This window comes from Danio rerio, chromosome 13, assembly GCF_049306965.1.
Source record: "Danio rerio strain Tuebingen ecotype United States chromosome 13, GRCz12tu, whole genome shotgun sequence".
Classification (NCBI taxonomy): domain Eukaryota; kingdom Metazoa; phylum Chordata; class Actinopteri; order Cypriniformes; family Danionidae; genus Danio; species Danio rerio.
In genome coordinates, this window is record NC_133188.1 from 55212041 (window position 1) to 55229294 (window position 17254).

The window sequence follows — 17254 nt, forward strand, 5'->3', positions numbered from 1 at the left end:
TCCAGGGGATACATCTGTACATCAAGTTACATTGTATTGCATAGTAGTTGCATTAATAACAGTCATGTTAAGCAATCTCTAAATATACATATCCAAATATATCGTAATACTTTTCCACCTCCTTAGAAAAATATCAGTTTTCATCTGTAGACATGCAGTCATTTTTTCCATTATATAGACCTGTTTAAGTCTCTGAATCCACTGAGACACTTTTGGAGAACTTTCTTCCATCCAATGTACTGTTATCATTATTTTTGCAACCAGTAATAATATCCTTTGGACAAATCTTGCTTCCTTATCAAACATCTCTTTGGGCAGTGCTCCCAGTAAACACACAACCGGATCGAGGGGTATCTCCCTATCTAATATATTATCTATTTCTTTTTTTAACATTTTTCCAAAACTCTTGCATCGTAGGACAGTCCCAAAAAATGTGGGTATGATCTCCAATTTTACCACATTTTCTCCAACACAAAGCTACTGATGGTCCTTTTACGTATGTAGATATTACACAAGGAGTATTAAAGTATCTCATTTTTACTTTCCAATCAAATTCTTTCCACAATTGACTATTAATTCCTTTATGACATCCTTCACATAACTCAGTCCTGACCTCATCCTCGATTATGGTATTTAGTTCTAGTTCCCCTTTTCCTTTAACGTGATCGGTATTTTGTACAGTATTATTTACTAATCTTTTGTATAAATGGGAGTGTGTAAAGTGTTTTCATTAAGGTCAAAGAGTAAATGCATGAGAAAAGTGAACACACACGCACAACTGCGCACACACATATGCACATGTGCGCACAAACACACACACAACGTCCTATAGACAAATAAAAGTGTGTAAAGTGTTTTCATTAAGGTCATAGAGCAAACGCATCAGGAACACGCGCGCGCGCGCACAAACACACACACACACACACACACACACAGGCATGCACACACACAACGTCCTATAGTCAAATAAAAGTGTGTAAAGTGTTTACATTAAGGTCACAGAGCTAATGCATGAGGAATGCACACACACACACACACACACACACACAAACACACACACACACACACACACACACACACACAGGCATGCACACACACAACGTCCTATAGCCAAATAAATGTGTGTAAAGTGTTTACATTAAGGTCAGAGAGCTAATGCATGAGGAACGCACACACACACACACACACACACACACAAACACACACACACACATAGGCATGCACACACACAACGTCTTATAGTCAAATAAATGTGTAAAGTGTTTACATTTCGGCCAGAGAGCGAATGCATGAGGAAAGTGAACACACACACACACACATATACAACTGCACAAACATATAAAAGTGAAAACACAAATACACACATACACACTCGCACGCACAAACACACACACACATGCAAAGTCCTATAGACAAACACAAGTGTGTAAAGTGGTTACATTAAGGTCAGAGTGCGAATGCATGAAGAAAATGAACACACAAACACACACACACACACACACACACACACTCGTACACATGAACAGTGTATCTCCAGAGCTGAGCAGATGAGGGGACTCACGCTCTGGCAGATGATGGGGTATTTGATTCGGTTGATTCCTCCGGCGAACACAGCGAACGTCAGCGCCGTGTGGAAGCAGAAGTTCAGCAGCATGTGCCAGCCTTTCCGACTGATCCGGATCGAGCTGGAAAACACACACACACACACACACACACACACACACACACACACACACACACACACACACACACACACACACACACACACACACACACACACACACACACACACACAGAGAGAGAGAGAGAGAGAGAGACATCATACTGTCAAGGTGTGAAAACTGAATAAATGCCTTAAATGCCACAGGGTTCCCACTCTAAACCAAACACCAAACTCTCCGACCTCTTCCTGATACTCCCTGACTATAAAGCTGAATTTCAATGACACATAAAGAACAGAGAAACAGGTCACACTGTAAACAAACATCTGTAAATCTAAAAAAAAACACCTTAATAAACTGCAGCACATATTATGAACACCTTAATAAACTGCAGCACATTTTCGGTTCTCTTACACACTTATTGCTCTAGATATTGTTTAATATACATTATATTATTATTTCAAATGACTAAAAAGTCAATAAAGTCACTTAGTTAAACTGTAGAGCTGAATATACAACATCAGAAGTGGACAGAGCAGAGATCAACATCCCATAATGCAGTTCACAACACAAAACACACACTAAAACACAGAAGCTGTCCATTAGCAGACGTGTTTACATGCTCACTCCATCTGTTTTCATGGTAAAGCTGGCTGACAGTAAATGCCAACCCAAGCTCATTCTGGAAACGTAGCCCCGTGGACGTTTCTGGAGACCGCGATTTATGTGGCCGGAGGTACGTATGGCCGCGTTTTTTTTTTTTTTTTTTTAATCGAGCGAACGCCGCTCCGCTCCTCCTCTTCGCGCTCGCCGGCTGACAACTCGCCTCCGTGTGGAGGGCTTTCCCGCCTCAACCAGTTTGTCCGCTTAGCTCGCAGCATTACGTCGGCGGCCCGGAGGGAGAAGGAGCCGGCCACGGCGACGACCGGGATCGAGTCCGGAAAAGAGTGGTTCCAGAAATCAGGTAAGATGAAAAACAGAATCCGAGTTTGTGACGGGGCGAGATCCGAAAACTCGGTCTAAATCAAACGAGGGCTTCTGCTTTTTTTTCTGGATGGCTTTAGCAAATCGTCGCTTGGGTTTAGGGAAGGAGGAGAAGGAGGAGGAGGGCTGCTGGGTCGGCCGATTGGCCGCCCGGTCGGTCGTTCAGTCGTTCAGCCAGACAGTCAGACGGACGGCGACATTTCACGCGAGAACAATACGGGCGCGAACGGCGCGCTACCGAGAGGCTTCCAAGATGCGGAAAAGCGCGCACAGCGGCCTCTAGCGGATTCGCTAAAACAAAAACTGCTCGAATACGTACCTCCTGGGACATATTTCGCGGCCTCCAGAAACGTCCGCGGGGCTACGTTTCCACAATGAGCCCGGATTGGTAAATGCTCTTTGAAACGCATTTGAGGCTGATGTAGATCCTTCAAAAACTTCTGGAGGTGGTTTCCAAATGAAACTGCACAGGTCTAATGTGCATCTGGATAATAAAACCACTTAAGAACAACACGGTGAAGCGGTCATTTTGAAACCCTTCATTTATTGTCTTTCGACTGAAGGTTATTGCACGCTGAATCCGAAATTTTCATCCGTAATTTTCACATGTTAAAAAATAAATTCAACCTCAGTATTTGTGCATTGTATTGACACACTGCCTCCCAAACTTTTATCCGTCCAAAAAAAGAATTGAGGCAAGGCGGTGGCGCAGTAGGTAGTGCTGTCGCCTTACAGCAAGAAGGTCGCTGGTTTGAGCCTCGGCTGGGTCAATTGCAGGGCCGGCGCGTCCATAAAGGCGACCTAGGTGGCAGAATAGAAAGGGCAGCGTCCGCGACACCTCCCTCAACACCCGCGCCCTCAGTTATGTCCGCGACACCTCCCTTACCCCCCGCCGTCTCAGTAATATCTGCACCTAGGGCAGCAGAATAGAGAGGACGGTGTCCGCGACACCTCCCTCAACACTGTGTTCTGTGTGGAGTTTGCATGTTCTCCCTGCGTTCGCGTGGGTTTCCTCCGGGTGCTCCGGTTTCCCCCACAGTCCAAACACATGCGGTACAGGTGAATTGGGTAGGCTAAATTGTCCATAGTGTATGAGTGTGAATGAGTGTGTGTGGATGTTTTCCAGTGATGGGTTGCAGCTGGAAGTGCATCCGCTGCATAAAACATGTGCTGGATAAGTTGGCGGTTCATTCTGCTGTGGCGACCCCGGATTAATAAAGGAACAAAGCCGAAAAGAAAATGACAGGTATGCCGGTGCTTGTGTGTGTGTGTGTGTGTAAATGTGAGAGACTGTGTGTGTTTATGGGCTGGAGTGTGTCCCACAAGCTGCAGGATGATGTGATGGACTTTAAATGAGTCTCACAGCGCTTCATTCACTCTGCTGATGAACTTGGCAGAATCTGCAGCCAGACACACTTCTGTTGTGACGGACACACCTGTCAGACGCACAACTGACACACACACACACACACACACACACACACACACACACACACACACACACACACACACACACACACACACACACACACACACACACACACACACCCTCATACACTGACTACAGCAGCTCACATACTATGTATATACACACACACACACACACACACACACACACACACAAAATATCACAGACAGACACACACAATCCCCATGTACACATAGACACTCTTTCTCATACATTGACACACACAAAGACACACAAACACACATTACACAGACATTAAACACACACACACACGCGCACACACGCGCACACACACGCACGAACGCACACACGCACGCACGCACACACGCACGCACACACGCACGCACACACGCACGCACACACGCACGCACGCACGCACACACACACACCCTCATACACTGACTACAGCAGCTCACATACTATGTATATACACACACACACACACAAAATATCACAGACAGACACACACAATCACCATGTACACATAGACACTCTTTCTCATACATTGACACACACAAAGACACACAAACACACATTACACAGACATTAAACACACACACACACGCGCACGCACGCGCACACACACACGCACGAACGCACACACGCACGCACACACGCACGCACGCACACACACACACACACACACACACACACACACACACACACACGCACACACACACGCACGCACACACGCACGCACACACGCACGTGCACAAACACACACACACACACCAGCCTCATCATTTATCTGATGTAATGTGCTAGTCCAGCATTTTTCGCGCGGGGTGTTCAGAGAGCATCAGGGCACTGGCCGTCTGTTCAACACACTCATATTTGGTGTATGAGTGTATGACTGATGAACTTCAACTAACAGAATACACTCGTCTGCAACGTCCCGACACACACTTCTGTTGTGCATACGCTTGTTCATCAGCACATATGCTGGATTAAAAAAGAAATGATATATGAATGAAATGAAATAAATAAAGTTACAAACATGCTAACCACTGCTACAGTCTCATGTAAACACTCTTCAAACTGTGTAATGTAACCAAGTGCAAGTTACAGACATGATAGTAATTGCTTAACAATCTGTCCTCAATAAGGGTGTCACGATTATGATTTTAAATCGAAATCAATCGAAATTTATGCTCAATTTCTATTATCAAATTAAAAAATAGAATCGTGGATGCTGCCACGCCCCCATGTTACGTTAGCTTGGCTTGCCAAGCGGGAAAATAACAGGCTTGTTGACGTGCTTGTTAAACTGCAGACCGATGAGACCCGTCGACAGAGCTTAAACCCTCTCCTCTTTCAATGAAGTCGCCGGTGTGGAAGCATTTTGGATTTCCAGTGAGTTATGTTGACAACGTTCCTGTTGTCGACAAAAAAAACACAGTTATGCAAGCTCTGCTATGTACGTATAGGGTTGTGCCAACAGACGATGGCCGCGTCTCGATTCTCCTCCCGCCCCCGTTGCAAATCTGCTTGCGAAAAGTACACACTCAGGCCCTGTTTACACTAATATGTCTTTGCTTTTAAATTGCATTCTAGAACGACAACGATCCACATCCACAGTGGCGTGTAGCATTTCTGAGCAGCCCTCCTTCCTCTCTACCGCTGAAAATGCACATCACGTGACCACACAGACACACAGACGCACACAGAGTCATGCTATCGAGACAGCAGGTCCAGGCAGTCAGCGGGTTAGTACACTGCTTCAATCTTTCACTCACTTGTACTTTGTCATTTTAGCGAACACCTCAGATACTGTTGGCTGGTTCCTGTTGGTTGTGCGTCTTTTTTACCGACGCCATTATAACGACACAGATCACTGCCTATTCACGAGTCCCGCAGAAAAAGTGATTGACAGGTGGTAATTATGTGTGTATCTTGCCTTGATTCATTTACTGTATGATTTGTTTATGGGTAAAACAAAGACCATGCAGGTCAGGTAGTTTAAACGGTAGACTACAAATAATTAATTGGTCATAAATTAATTAAATAATCATAATCGAAAATCGAATCGTGTCTTTAGAATCGATAATGTAATCGAATCGAGGATTTGGAAGATCGTGACACCCTTAGTCCTCAACTTTTTTTTATTGTTTGACCCGGTTGTGGTATTGCCACATCAAACGGATGGGTGCGGACTAAAACCTGGCGGGAGCGGGATTACAAATCCAGGCCCGTGTAGATCTCTACCACACAGAAACAGCAACTGCTCAACCAGTGACCTTCTTGCTGTGAGGCAATCGTGCTACCCACTGCTCTAACCACCACTAACAAGTTTGTAAATAATGCGATACCTTATTTACTTATGAAAAATCAATCATTAACAAACTATGAAAACACAATCATTATTGTAAATGTGCTTTTAAATCAACAACAGAGCATTTGTAGCTGCAGTTATAAACTGCTTACTAACGTCTATTAACGTAGAGGTAATGCTTAACAGATAATGAATTCACTATTTGCTAATGCTTAATAAATTAATCACAGTGTGTAGTTAATATAAAGTATTAACCAAGTAAATGAGAGATGAATAATGACCGAAACTCCTGTGATTTATTTACAAAATTATTGAGTGCAGAGTTTCCTTGGTGCTTATCTTGGAGCTGAAAAACAGCCTATATATACTTGATGAGATGTCAAAGATAGTCACAGGCGTGGATGAGAGATGCCTGACTCACACAAACACATAAAGAAAAACAATCTGAGGCGGCGAGCTGAGATGAAAGCTGTGGAGCACGAGTGTGACAGCATGTGAAATCTGACAGACGGAGCGTTTACAGCGTCCACTTCTGACTCCTGTGTGTCTTCATGACAGAAAATCAATGGAGCGCTCAACTCTGTGCGTGTGTGTGTGTGTGTGTGATTTACAGACGATACCTTCACCTGCACTCAACCTGCACTACACCAACAAGCGCAAACATCCACATCCATGCGTTAAGGTGGACACTGTATTAATGAATGCTCCAGCATACTGTACTGTGACTATAGCAAGCTGATCAACTGTGGTTTAGTTTGCTTTTACTACAGTAAACTGCAGTGTACTGGAGTATAATATAACTACAGTATTGGGTCATTTATTTATATTGATATCATTGTTGTGTTACCACAGCAACTGTAGAATCACTGCAACGGATCAATTACTGTAGTTGCTGTGTTACCATAGCAACTGTAGAATCTATACAACTGATCGATAGATATATACACTAGATGTCGCCTGGCCTGTTGTTGTCTATTGGATGAAATGTGACAATAGCGCCGCCATCTTGATACAGGGTAGCGCTTCTTTGAAATGAATGCGGGACCAAGGTACAGTGGAGGACTGTGGCTATCCAAAGCCAGAGATATACACATATACACATATATCTGTGATCGGGAGTTTTCCTGGATGTTAGTATGCAATTGTTTTTTTTCTAATTATGAAAATTATAATTTTACATCACTTTTCTACATTGATGGATCAGTGACCGCACGGGCATTCCTGACAAAAAGCTTGTGTTTGTGTGTACAGAAATGTACTATTCACCCTCCCTGTTAAATCTGATCTAATCATGTCCTGAAACACAGCTCCTCTCCTGCTTTCACTGCTCATACTGACGGAGGGAGCGATTCGTTTGTGAATGAATCCCCCGAACGACTCTTTCACTAACGTTAGCCGACAATAATACAAGTTTCTGGCAGCGCAGCATCTCGTTGTCATATTTCTTTTGCATTGTTTGCTGATTTTATTCAACAAAACTAGCATAAGCCGAGTGTTTAGTGCGAGTTGGAGCTGCTTTGCCGTATGCTGAATGCAGTAAGTGACTGTTATCATCAATAACGTTACCTGATTAGCACAAAAGTTCAGAACATACAAAAACAGAAAAAACTGAATATTACCTATGAAATGTTCTGCCTTTGTGCTTTGTTTTCTTTGTTTGCTCGTTACTACACTCATAGACAGCGCTAAAGTCCCGCATCTTCACGTAATAACACTGTCTTGACTAGTGCGGTTGAATGACACTTGTCCTGGGAGCACTGTACCAATGTGGCGGCGCTACTGATGCATACTCAGGGTCCCTATGCGATATCTAGTGTATATATCTATGCAACTGATCGATTACTGTAGTTGTTGTGTTACCATAGCAACTGTAGAATCACCACAACAAAACAATTACTGTTGACATTGAGTTATCATAGCAACTATATAATTACCACAACAGAGCAACTACTGTAGACGTTGTGTTACCATAGCAACTGTAGAATCATCACAACAGAACAATTACTGTAGACGTTGTGTTACCATAGCAACTGTAGAATCATCACAACAGAACAATTACTGTAGACGTGTTACCATAGCAACTGTAGAATCATCACAAAAGAACAATTACTGTAGACGTGTTACCATAGCAACTGTAGAATCATCACAACAGAACAATTACTGTAGACATTGTGTTACCATAGCAACTGTAGAATCATCACAACAGAACAATTACTGTAGACGTGTTACCATAGCAACTGTACAATCATCACAACAGAACAATTACTGTAGACGTGTTACCATAGCAACTGTAGAATCATCACAACAGAACGCGGCGAAATGATAAATTTGTCACTTTCTCTTCGCTGATAAGATATACAGCCAGCTACACAACATTCCTATGGAACTCCCTTTGATGCTTCCGGGTTTCTTTCCGCCGCAGCTTCGATTTTGCTTTTAAAAATGGCGGCCGTGTGAAATCCGTCTATAGTACTTGTCAATACATGTAATTCAGTATCGTAATATTCTCCCTGGTCTTTCTGGTAGAATTATTATTACAGATAAAGCCAACACAATCTACTGGACAGAGGAGGTATCCGTGAATGATGATGAAGTAAACAAAGAAATGAAGCAGAAATAAGAGCTGTGCTGATTGTGGATGATGGATATGTGGATATGACTAATTAATCAGACCATTTAAACTCACTGTGAAATTAAACTGCACAATCATTATATTTAATCCATCACTGCTCATCATTACTTTGTTTGTCATGTGTCTTGTAATCTTAATTTGATCCTAATTTTCCCTCCGTCTCCAATGGCATTCTCATTCTCCCTCTTCTCTACTCTGATTGGTGTTTGCAACTGTGAGGGCGGAGTCAACCTGTCACTCATATGAGATCCACCAATAGAAAACCACAACTGTTCAACCAGGTCCACATGAAAGAAAGGAAATTAAGCCTCTACACTTGTTCTTGATCCAGAAGTGGAGACCAGAGCAACTTGTGTTTCACCATGAAAGGTTATTCAGGCAGCTCTCTCCTTTCAGAAGCCTTTGCTGTCGTAGGAAAAGTGTTGATTGTGTGTTTGTGCCCTACCTGTGGTGCACTATGTAGGTGATGATGGAGGCGAACAGACAGAGCAGCATGACGGCGGTGCAGGCGTAAACCACCGGGTGCAGGAACTCTCCCGGATACGGAGGAAACGACAGCACCTTCTTCAGATCCTGAGACAAAGACACACACACACACACACACACACACACACACACACACACACACACACAGACAGACAGAGACAGAAAGAGAGAGTCAGCATCCAGCTAGAGAATGCACACACACATACACTAGTGGGGGCAGACACATAAATACACACTAGTGCACATGCACGCAAACACACTCGTGCGCGCACACACATAAATACACAATAATGCACACACGCGCACACACACACACACACTAGTGCGCACAAACATATATACACTAGTGCACATGCACGCACACACACACACACTAGTGCGCGCACACACATAAATACAAAGCAGTGCACAAGCGCACACACACACATTAGTGTGCGCAAACATAAATACACACTAGTGCGCGCACACACATAAATACACATTAGTGCACACGCACGCACGCACACACACACACACTAGTGCGTGCAAACATAAATACACACTAGAGCACGCACACACACACACACTAGTGCGCACACACATAAATGCACACTAGTGCGCATCCACACACACACAATAGTGAGCACACACATAAATACACACTAGTGCGCGCACACACACAAGCGCACACACACACATTAGTGTGCGCAAACATAAATACACACTAGTGCGCGCACACACATAAATACACATTAGTGCACACGCACGCACGCACGCACACACACACACACACACAGACACTAGTGCGTGCAAACATAAATACACACTAGAGCACGCACACACACACACTAGTGCGCACAGATAAATGCACACTAGTGCGCATCCACACACACACAATAGTGAGCACACACATAAATACACACTCTTACATGTGCGCGCACACACACATACACACACACACGCACACACTAGTGTTTAAACACACACTGAAAATAACCCTCAGAACAACACCAAAAATTACACACATAGAGACACTGCTTAAGCATTAATTAATTAGGAGAGAGCGCGCGTGTGTGTGTGTGTGTGTGTGTGTGTGTGTGTGTGTGTGTGTGTGTGTGTGTGTGTGTGTGTGTGTGTGTGAATGTATAAAGGGCACAATGATTTTACTGCAGTGTTTATTGTGTCCTTATTATTTTATATTTTATTGTGCGAAAGTCAGAAACACACACACACACACCTGCTTACGTGAAAGTCAGAAACACACGCAAACACACACCTGCTTACGTGAAAGTCAGAAACACACGCACACAAAGTCAGAAACACACACACACTCACGCAAACACACACATGCAGGCAAAAAAAAGTCAAATTTGCATGCACATGCGCACACACACATACAAGGGTACACACAAACACACATGCCCAAAGACACAAATCATACATAAACACAGTCAATAGAAACAAATACACACACATGCAAACACACACATAAACAGTCAAAAGCACAAACACACAGGCAAAGGTACACACATACAAACAAACAAACACACAAACAGGCAAAAGCATAAACACACACATAATGACACACAAACACACACTTAAACAGTGAAAAGCACTAACACACACACACACACACACACACACAAACACACAGGTAAGACAGCACGTACACTACATATTCATCTACACAAACACAGTGAAGGATTAACACTCAAACCAAGCACACACTCACACAAACTGATATGAAATCCTGATCGGCTGCCATCAAAATTTAGAAAACAATTCTGAACTAAAACATCACCGAAAACATTTATCGTCATGTGTAATAGTGTGCAGTGCTGTATTGTGTGTGTTGGTGTTGTATATTACGCTACAGAAGTCTTGTCATAAACTGCAGCACATTTACTGTCATTATACACACTTATTCCTCTAGATATTATCTATTATACATTATATTATTATTACAAACAAATAAAATGTCAATAAAGTCACTCTGTTAAACTGTAGAGCTGAATTTACAACATCAGAAGTGGACAGAGCAGAGATCCACATCCCATAATGCAGTTCACCACCGCAAATAAACCCAAAACACACACTGAAATACAGAAACTGTTCATTAGCAGATGTGTTTACAGTGTATGATAACACTGGATGTAAACATAGTAAGACATACAGCACAAACATCACATCACACTCTCTGCCGCAGCTCATTTTACACCATTGGATTGATCTTTAGCCTGTGAGAAAAAATTAAACCCAGGCTCATTGTGGATATGTACCCCTGTATACATTTCTGGAGAGCACCAAATACATCCCAGGAGCTACATTCTTTGCAGTTTTTGGGAATCCACCAGAGGGCGCTGTGTAAACTTTTTCAAATCTGAAATTTCTCTTGTGAGTGCCATTCAAGCCTGCTGTTCTCACGTAAATTCACTAGAGGCTGCTGTCGATTGGCTGAACCACCAGGGGGTGGTAGTTAATAATATAATAACATTAAGGGCTCTATTTCAGTGATCTAGGCGCAAAATCTAAGCCCAACCCACAGTGTTTCAAAAGCAGTCCAGAAAAAGAAAAGCCCTCACGGCCACCTGATTTGTACCACACTTTCAGATTTTACCTTATTCACACGCTGTTATTTACTTGTTTTTTTTATTTTGTGGCTTCTGTTTTTTGTCTTACCTGCTTTCTGGATCCATTCTTCACCAGACTTGAACCCTTTCATCGTGGTTAACTCCTCTCTGTGTCTCAAGATCACAAACGTAAGCAGTAGAGGTCTGCGCAGGACTGTTTTTTTGGTTTCGCTCCCGCCAGGTTTTAGTCCGCAGCTAACTGCTCCCGTCATATATTCAGTCTTTGTTCACCTGCTGCCCACTTAGAGTAATTTTCCACCCGACCCGATTATTCCCGCTACATTTAGATCTGGTTTGCAAAACCTCACACTTAAATTAGGCACTACCAAAAAAGAGAGATAACAGATAAACTGTAGGCTGTGAAAGGATTGTAGGCTAAATGTCAGTTTTGTTTGCCTCTTTGTGATGAGACAGTAGTCTTCTGAAGCTAGTCGCACACCCAACCCAGGCTCATTCTGGAAACGTAGCCCCGTGGACGTTTCTGGAGACCGTGAAATACGTCCCAGGAGGTACGTATTTGTGCAGTTTTTGTCTTAACGAATCCGCGAGATGCAGCTGTGTGCGCTTTTTCACATCTCGAACGCCTCTCGCAAGCGCCGTTCGCCCCCACGCTGATCTTGCGTAAGGCCGCTGGAGGCCGCTGTCGAGCGACTGTCAGTCTGACTGACTGAATGACTGACTGAATGATTGTCTGGGCGGCCAGCCAATCGGCCGACCCACCCTCCTCCTTCCCTAAACCCAACCGGCCCCCCCCCTCACCTCCCTAAACCCAAGCGATGATTTACAAAAGCCGTCCAGAAAAAGAAAAGCCCTCGTCTGATTTTGACCGCGTTTTCGGATTTCGCCACATTCTCACCCTGTTATGAATTTGTTCGCTTTATTTTTTGGATTCTGTTTTTTTGATTCTGATTTCTGGAGCCGCTCTTCCCCAGACTCGAACCCGGTCATCACCGTCGGCTCTTGCTCTCCACTGGTTGCAGCAGGAAAGGCCTCCACATGGAGGTGAGCTTTCAGAGGAGCGGCGTCACACTGCCCTATAGCGTTCACTTAAAATATTAATGCAGCCATACGTACCTCCGGCCACATATATCGCAGTCTCCAGAAATGTCCGCGGGACTACGTTTTCAGAATGAGATTGGATTGCGCACACCAGATGCACTGCTCAGCGATGTGCAGTGGTGCACATATGATAGTTGGAAGTAACATTCGCTGGATGCGCACATTCGCATATTATTTACAACAAAATGTTCTGATGGTGCTCTGTAGCATGGAAGAAATATGATGGATTCTATCTTAATGATCTAAGCACAAAGTCTAAAGCTCATGGCGCAAAAGCATTAAGGCAGTGTCCAAATACACTTTGGCTATTTTAGGGATGGATAAATACGCTCTGCGCCCTGGCGCATGGTCTAACAGTGTTAAGTTTATACTCTTAATGAGTTCTGGCTGTGTTTTGAGCATAACCTGCATTAAACCAATCAGAGTCTCATCTCTTATTCCCTTTAAGAGTCAGTTGTGTCGCTCCATGGTGCATTTGCTGTTTACATGGCGACTTTATAAGTGTAAAAACTGAACGCTTCACTAGCGAGAAAACAGTTAAACAGAGCATCTGCAGCGCGAGAATAAAGAACGAGCCTCCCCCATTCAGCCTCTTTACTTTCTCTCTACATTTACTCTTTACTCCTTTACTTTGGTGGAGTGAGGAAACGGTGGAAACTCACTCCACTGAACACATCCATTAGCCCATTTAATTTCCTTTGTTAAGCACAAAGATTTGTGCTAAAACTTTTTCTAAATTCAGTTCTGATCTCCAGCAAAGAAATAAATGAACAATAATAATGAAGTGTGGTCAGAAAACTGAGTAATATCCAAACACACGTCCTGTTCTTATCCACATATGCTGATGCAGACGTCTCCAAAACCCCACAGCTGGACAAACCTACACTTGTGTTTATTAAAACTGATATAAATCTGCATATAATCAATAATACTGCTAATATTAATCACATTATACAGATGCAGATCGTCATGAATAAACTGAAAAAGCCTGCTGGGGTGGAGAAGGCATGGATTATGTTTATATTGATGTAGAAAATCATCATTTCTGGATCATTTTAATCCTTTAATTGTTTTCATCTGTGAAGATATTTGTGTGTTGCTGTTCATCCTGTGTGTGTTCAGCAGTGTGCAAGTCTTTGGACCTAAATAGGCGCATAACTAACATGCTCTGCTGGACTTAAAAAAAAAAAAAAAAGACTGTACAGAAATAACGCCAAAATTCGGGAGCGATATATTGTTAGACCACCTGCTCCTGTTCAAATTACACTAGAGTTACCGACCGCTACCGCAGCTTATTCATGAATTTAGTCCCGGGCTGCAAGAAATCTAGTTGGGTCTCACAGCTCCCGTCTACAGCTGCAGGAATGAAGACCTCTTGTATGCGGCGAGCCACTGGGCAAACTGGTAACAGCAGTAAAGCCATCCATACGGAGGTAATTCGTCAGCTGGTAGTGTGAAAAGTAACAGCTTCATACCGCCCTGTAGCGTTCATTTTAAAGATGAAATGCAACCATACGTTTCTCCAGCACAGGGGTCACCAAACTTGTTCCCGGAGGTCCAGCAGATTTAGCTCGAACCCTAATCAAACACACCTGAACAAGACAATCAAGCTCTTACTAGGTATACTTGAAACACCCAGGCAGGTGTGTTTAGGCAAGTCGGAGCTAAACCCTGCAGGCACACCGGCCCTCCAGGATTGAGATTGGTGACCCCTGCTCTAGCTATATAATTCACGATCTCCAGAAATGTATACAGGGGTGCATTTTCAGAAATGACTATTTCTCATCAGACGTTCTGCTGATTTATTATTCACTTTATAGTACATTTGCATGTATTTGAGTTGATGTTCATGTAGCGTTGACCTCAAGTGACACTAAAAGATGTTGGGTTGCATAACAGCGTGATTTCAACACTGCCAATTCACACCAGAACAAATTACTGCCGCCGTTACGCAACAATGAAACACACATTAACATTCAGCACTAACACACTCGTCCTTTACATGCGTTCTGCTTCACATACACGTGTGTGTGTGTGTGTGTGTGTGTGTGTGTGTCCTTCAGATGCTATTAACTCAATGGTGTGGTGAAGCTGCTGTATTTAACAGAGCCAGAAAGTCCTTTAAGAAGCTGCTTAATATTCCAGCCTTGCTAAAGCGTGACAATGGCAAATCTGAGAGCGTCTGTAGTACAACACACACAAAAACAGCAGAAACAGCCCACGGCCAACGTCACACAGTAAACCACAATTAACAATGGCTTGGAAGTGACAGAAGCAAAAGATATGGCTATTTTTAGGGTCGATCGAGGATTTTTCTCTAATTCGCATGACAATATCATCAGTGTTGCATTGCATTATTTACTGGAATGCAAAAAAATCGATAAAAAATATTATAAACATCATAATTCTCAGTGCAATATATGCACGATACTATCTCTTTTTCTGCTAGTAACTGTGCAATTAGCACTGCAAGAAATATTCTAATTTGCATGACAACATTAGCATAATTTCAATGCATTTGTTCTTTACTGGAATGCAAAAAAAGAGAAAATGTTAAATAAAGATGTGTGTGTGTGTGTCTGTGTGAAGTGAAACGTGACATGTTTTTGTGAATCTGACCTCTAATAAGTGTGTGTTTGTCCAGAGCAGAGCACACAGCAAATCGGCTCTATTTGTTGACACATAATGAAACAGAAGGGATTGGACAGAAAGATCTCGGGGCCGAGCGCTGATTAACTTTAATCATTTACATGAGCAAAGACACCATTAATACAGACAGATCTGAGCATTAGCAGTCCTTGATGATTACCTGCACAAGGCTTTCATCTGCTTCTCAATTCAGTGAATCACGGGCCAGATTGAGCTTCACACACTGTTTAACACTCAAACTGAATTTATTTATTTATTTATGTAATAATCCTGTATTTGGGGCCTATATCTGGGTTTTAAATCTTATTTTATCTGGGGGCCATTTCAGCATTATTTTTATAACACTGTTAATGATTTCCTGTAAAATCTACAGTAACTTACGGTAAATAGATTACAGCAAAAATACTGTATTTACAATATATACAGCAGCATTTATCTTGGTGTATATGTATTTACAGTATTGTGTTTTAAATGCAATATAGACAGTATTGTTCTCAATGCAACTTTAAAATTCAGTAACATACAGCATGACTGTCCTACAGTAAAATATAGTACATATTACAGTTAAATACAGTGTAATTTACAAAAAATGCTAACAGTGTAGTTGTAGTGGCCGTATAGTGTCACCTTCACTATACTTGGGCTTTAAGGACTCACACAGACCACAGTATAATGACAGTATAGACCACAGTATAGTATAGAAAAAAGACCACAGTATAGTGACCGTATAGTGTCCTCTTCACTATACAGGGGCATTAGGACTCACACAGACCACAGTATTGTGACAGTATAGACCCCAATATAGTATAAACAGTATAGACACAGACATCAGTATAGTGACCGTATAGTGTCCTCTTCACTATCCTGGGGCATTAGGACTCACACAGACCACAGTATAGTGACAGTATAGACCACAGTATAGTATAGACAGTATAGACACAGACCACAGTATAGTGACAGTATAGACCACAGTATAGTATAGACAGTATAGACACAGACCACAGTATAGTGACAGTATAGACCGCAGTATAGTATAGATTGTATAGACACAGATCACAGTATAGTGACAGTATAGACCGCAGTATAGTTTAGACTGTATAGACACAGATCACAGTATAGTGACAGTATAGACCACAGTATACTATAGAAACAGACCACAGTATAGTGACAGTATAGACCACAGTATAGTATAGACAGTATAGACACAGATCACAGTATAGTGACAATATAGTGCCCTTTTCACTATACTGGGGCATTAGGACTCACACTGACCACAGTATAGTGACAGTATAGACCACAGTATAGTATAGACTGTATAGACACAGATCACAGTATAGTGACAGTATAGACCACAGTATACTATAGAAACAGACCACAGTATAGTGACAGTATAGACCACAGTATAGTATAGACTGTATAGACACAGACCACAGT

At 42.6% G+C, this 17254-nt stretch overlaps 1 protein-coding gene across 1 annotated transcript in view; it reads right to left on the minus strand.

Annotated features, from left to right (window-relative positions):
* The window catches only part of adgra1b (adhesion G protein-coupled receptor A1b), a 168783-nt gene that overhangs the window by 28526 nt on the left and 123003 nt on the right, over positions 1-17254 (minus strand). The window contains exons 15-16 of the mRNA XM_073920362.1: positions 9463-9590; positions 1562-1685 (exon numbers count right to left, since the gene is read on the minus strand). Of these exons, the coding sequence (XP_073776463.1) occupies positions 1562-1685; positions 9463-9590 (252 nt within the window). The remainder of the gene's footprint in view (positions 1-1561; positions 1686-9462; positions 9591-17254) is intronic.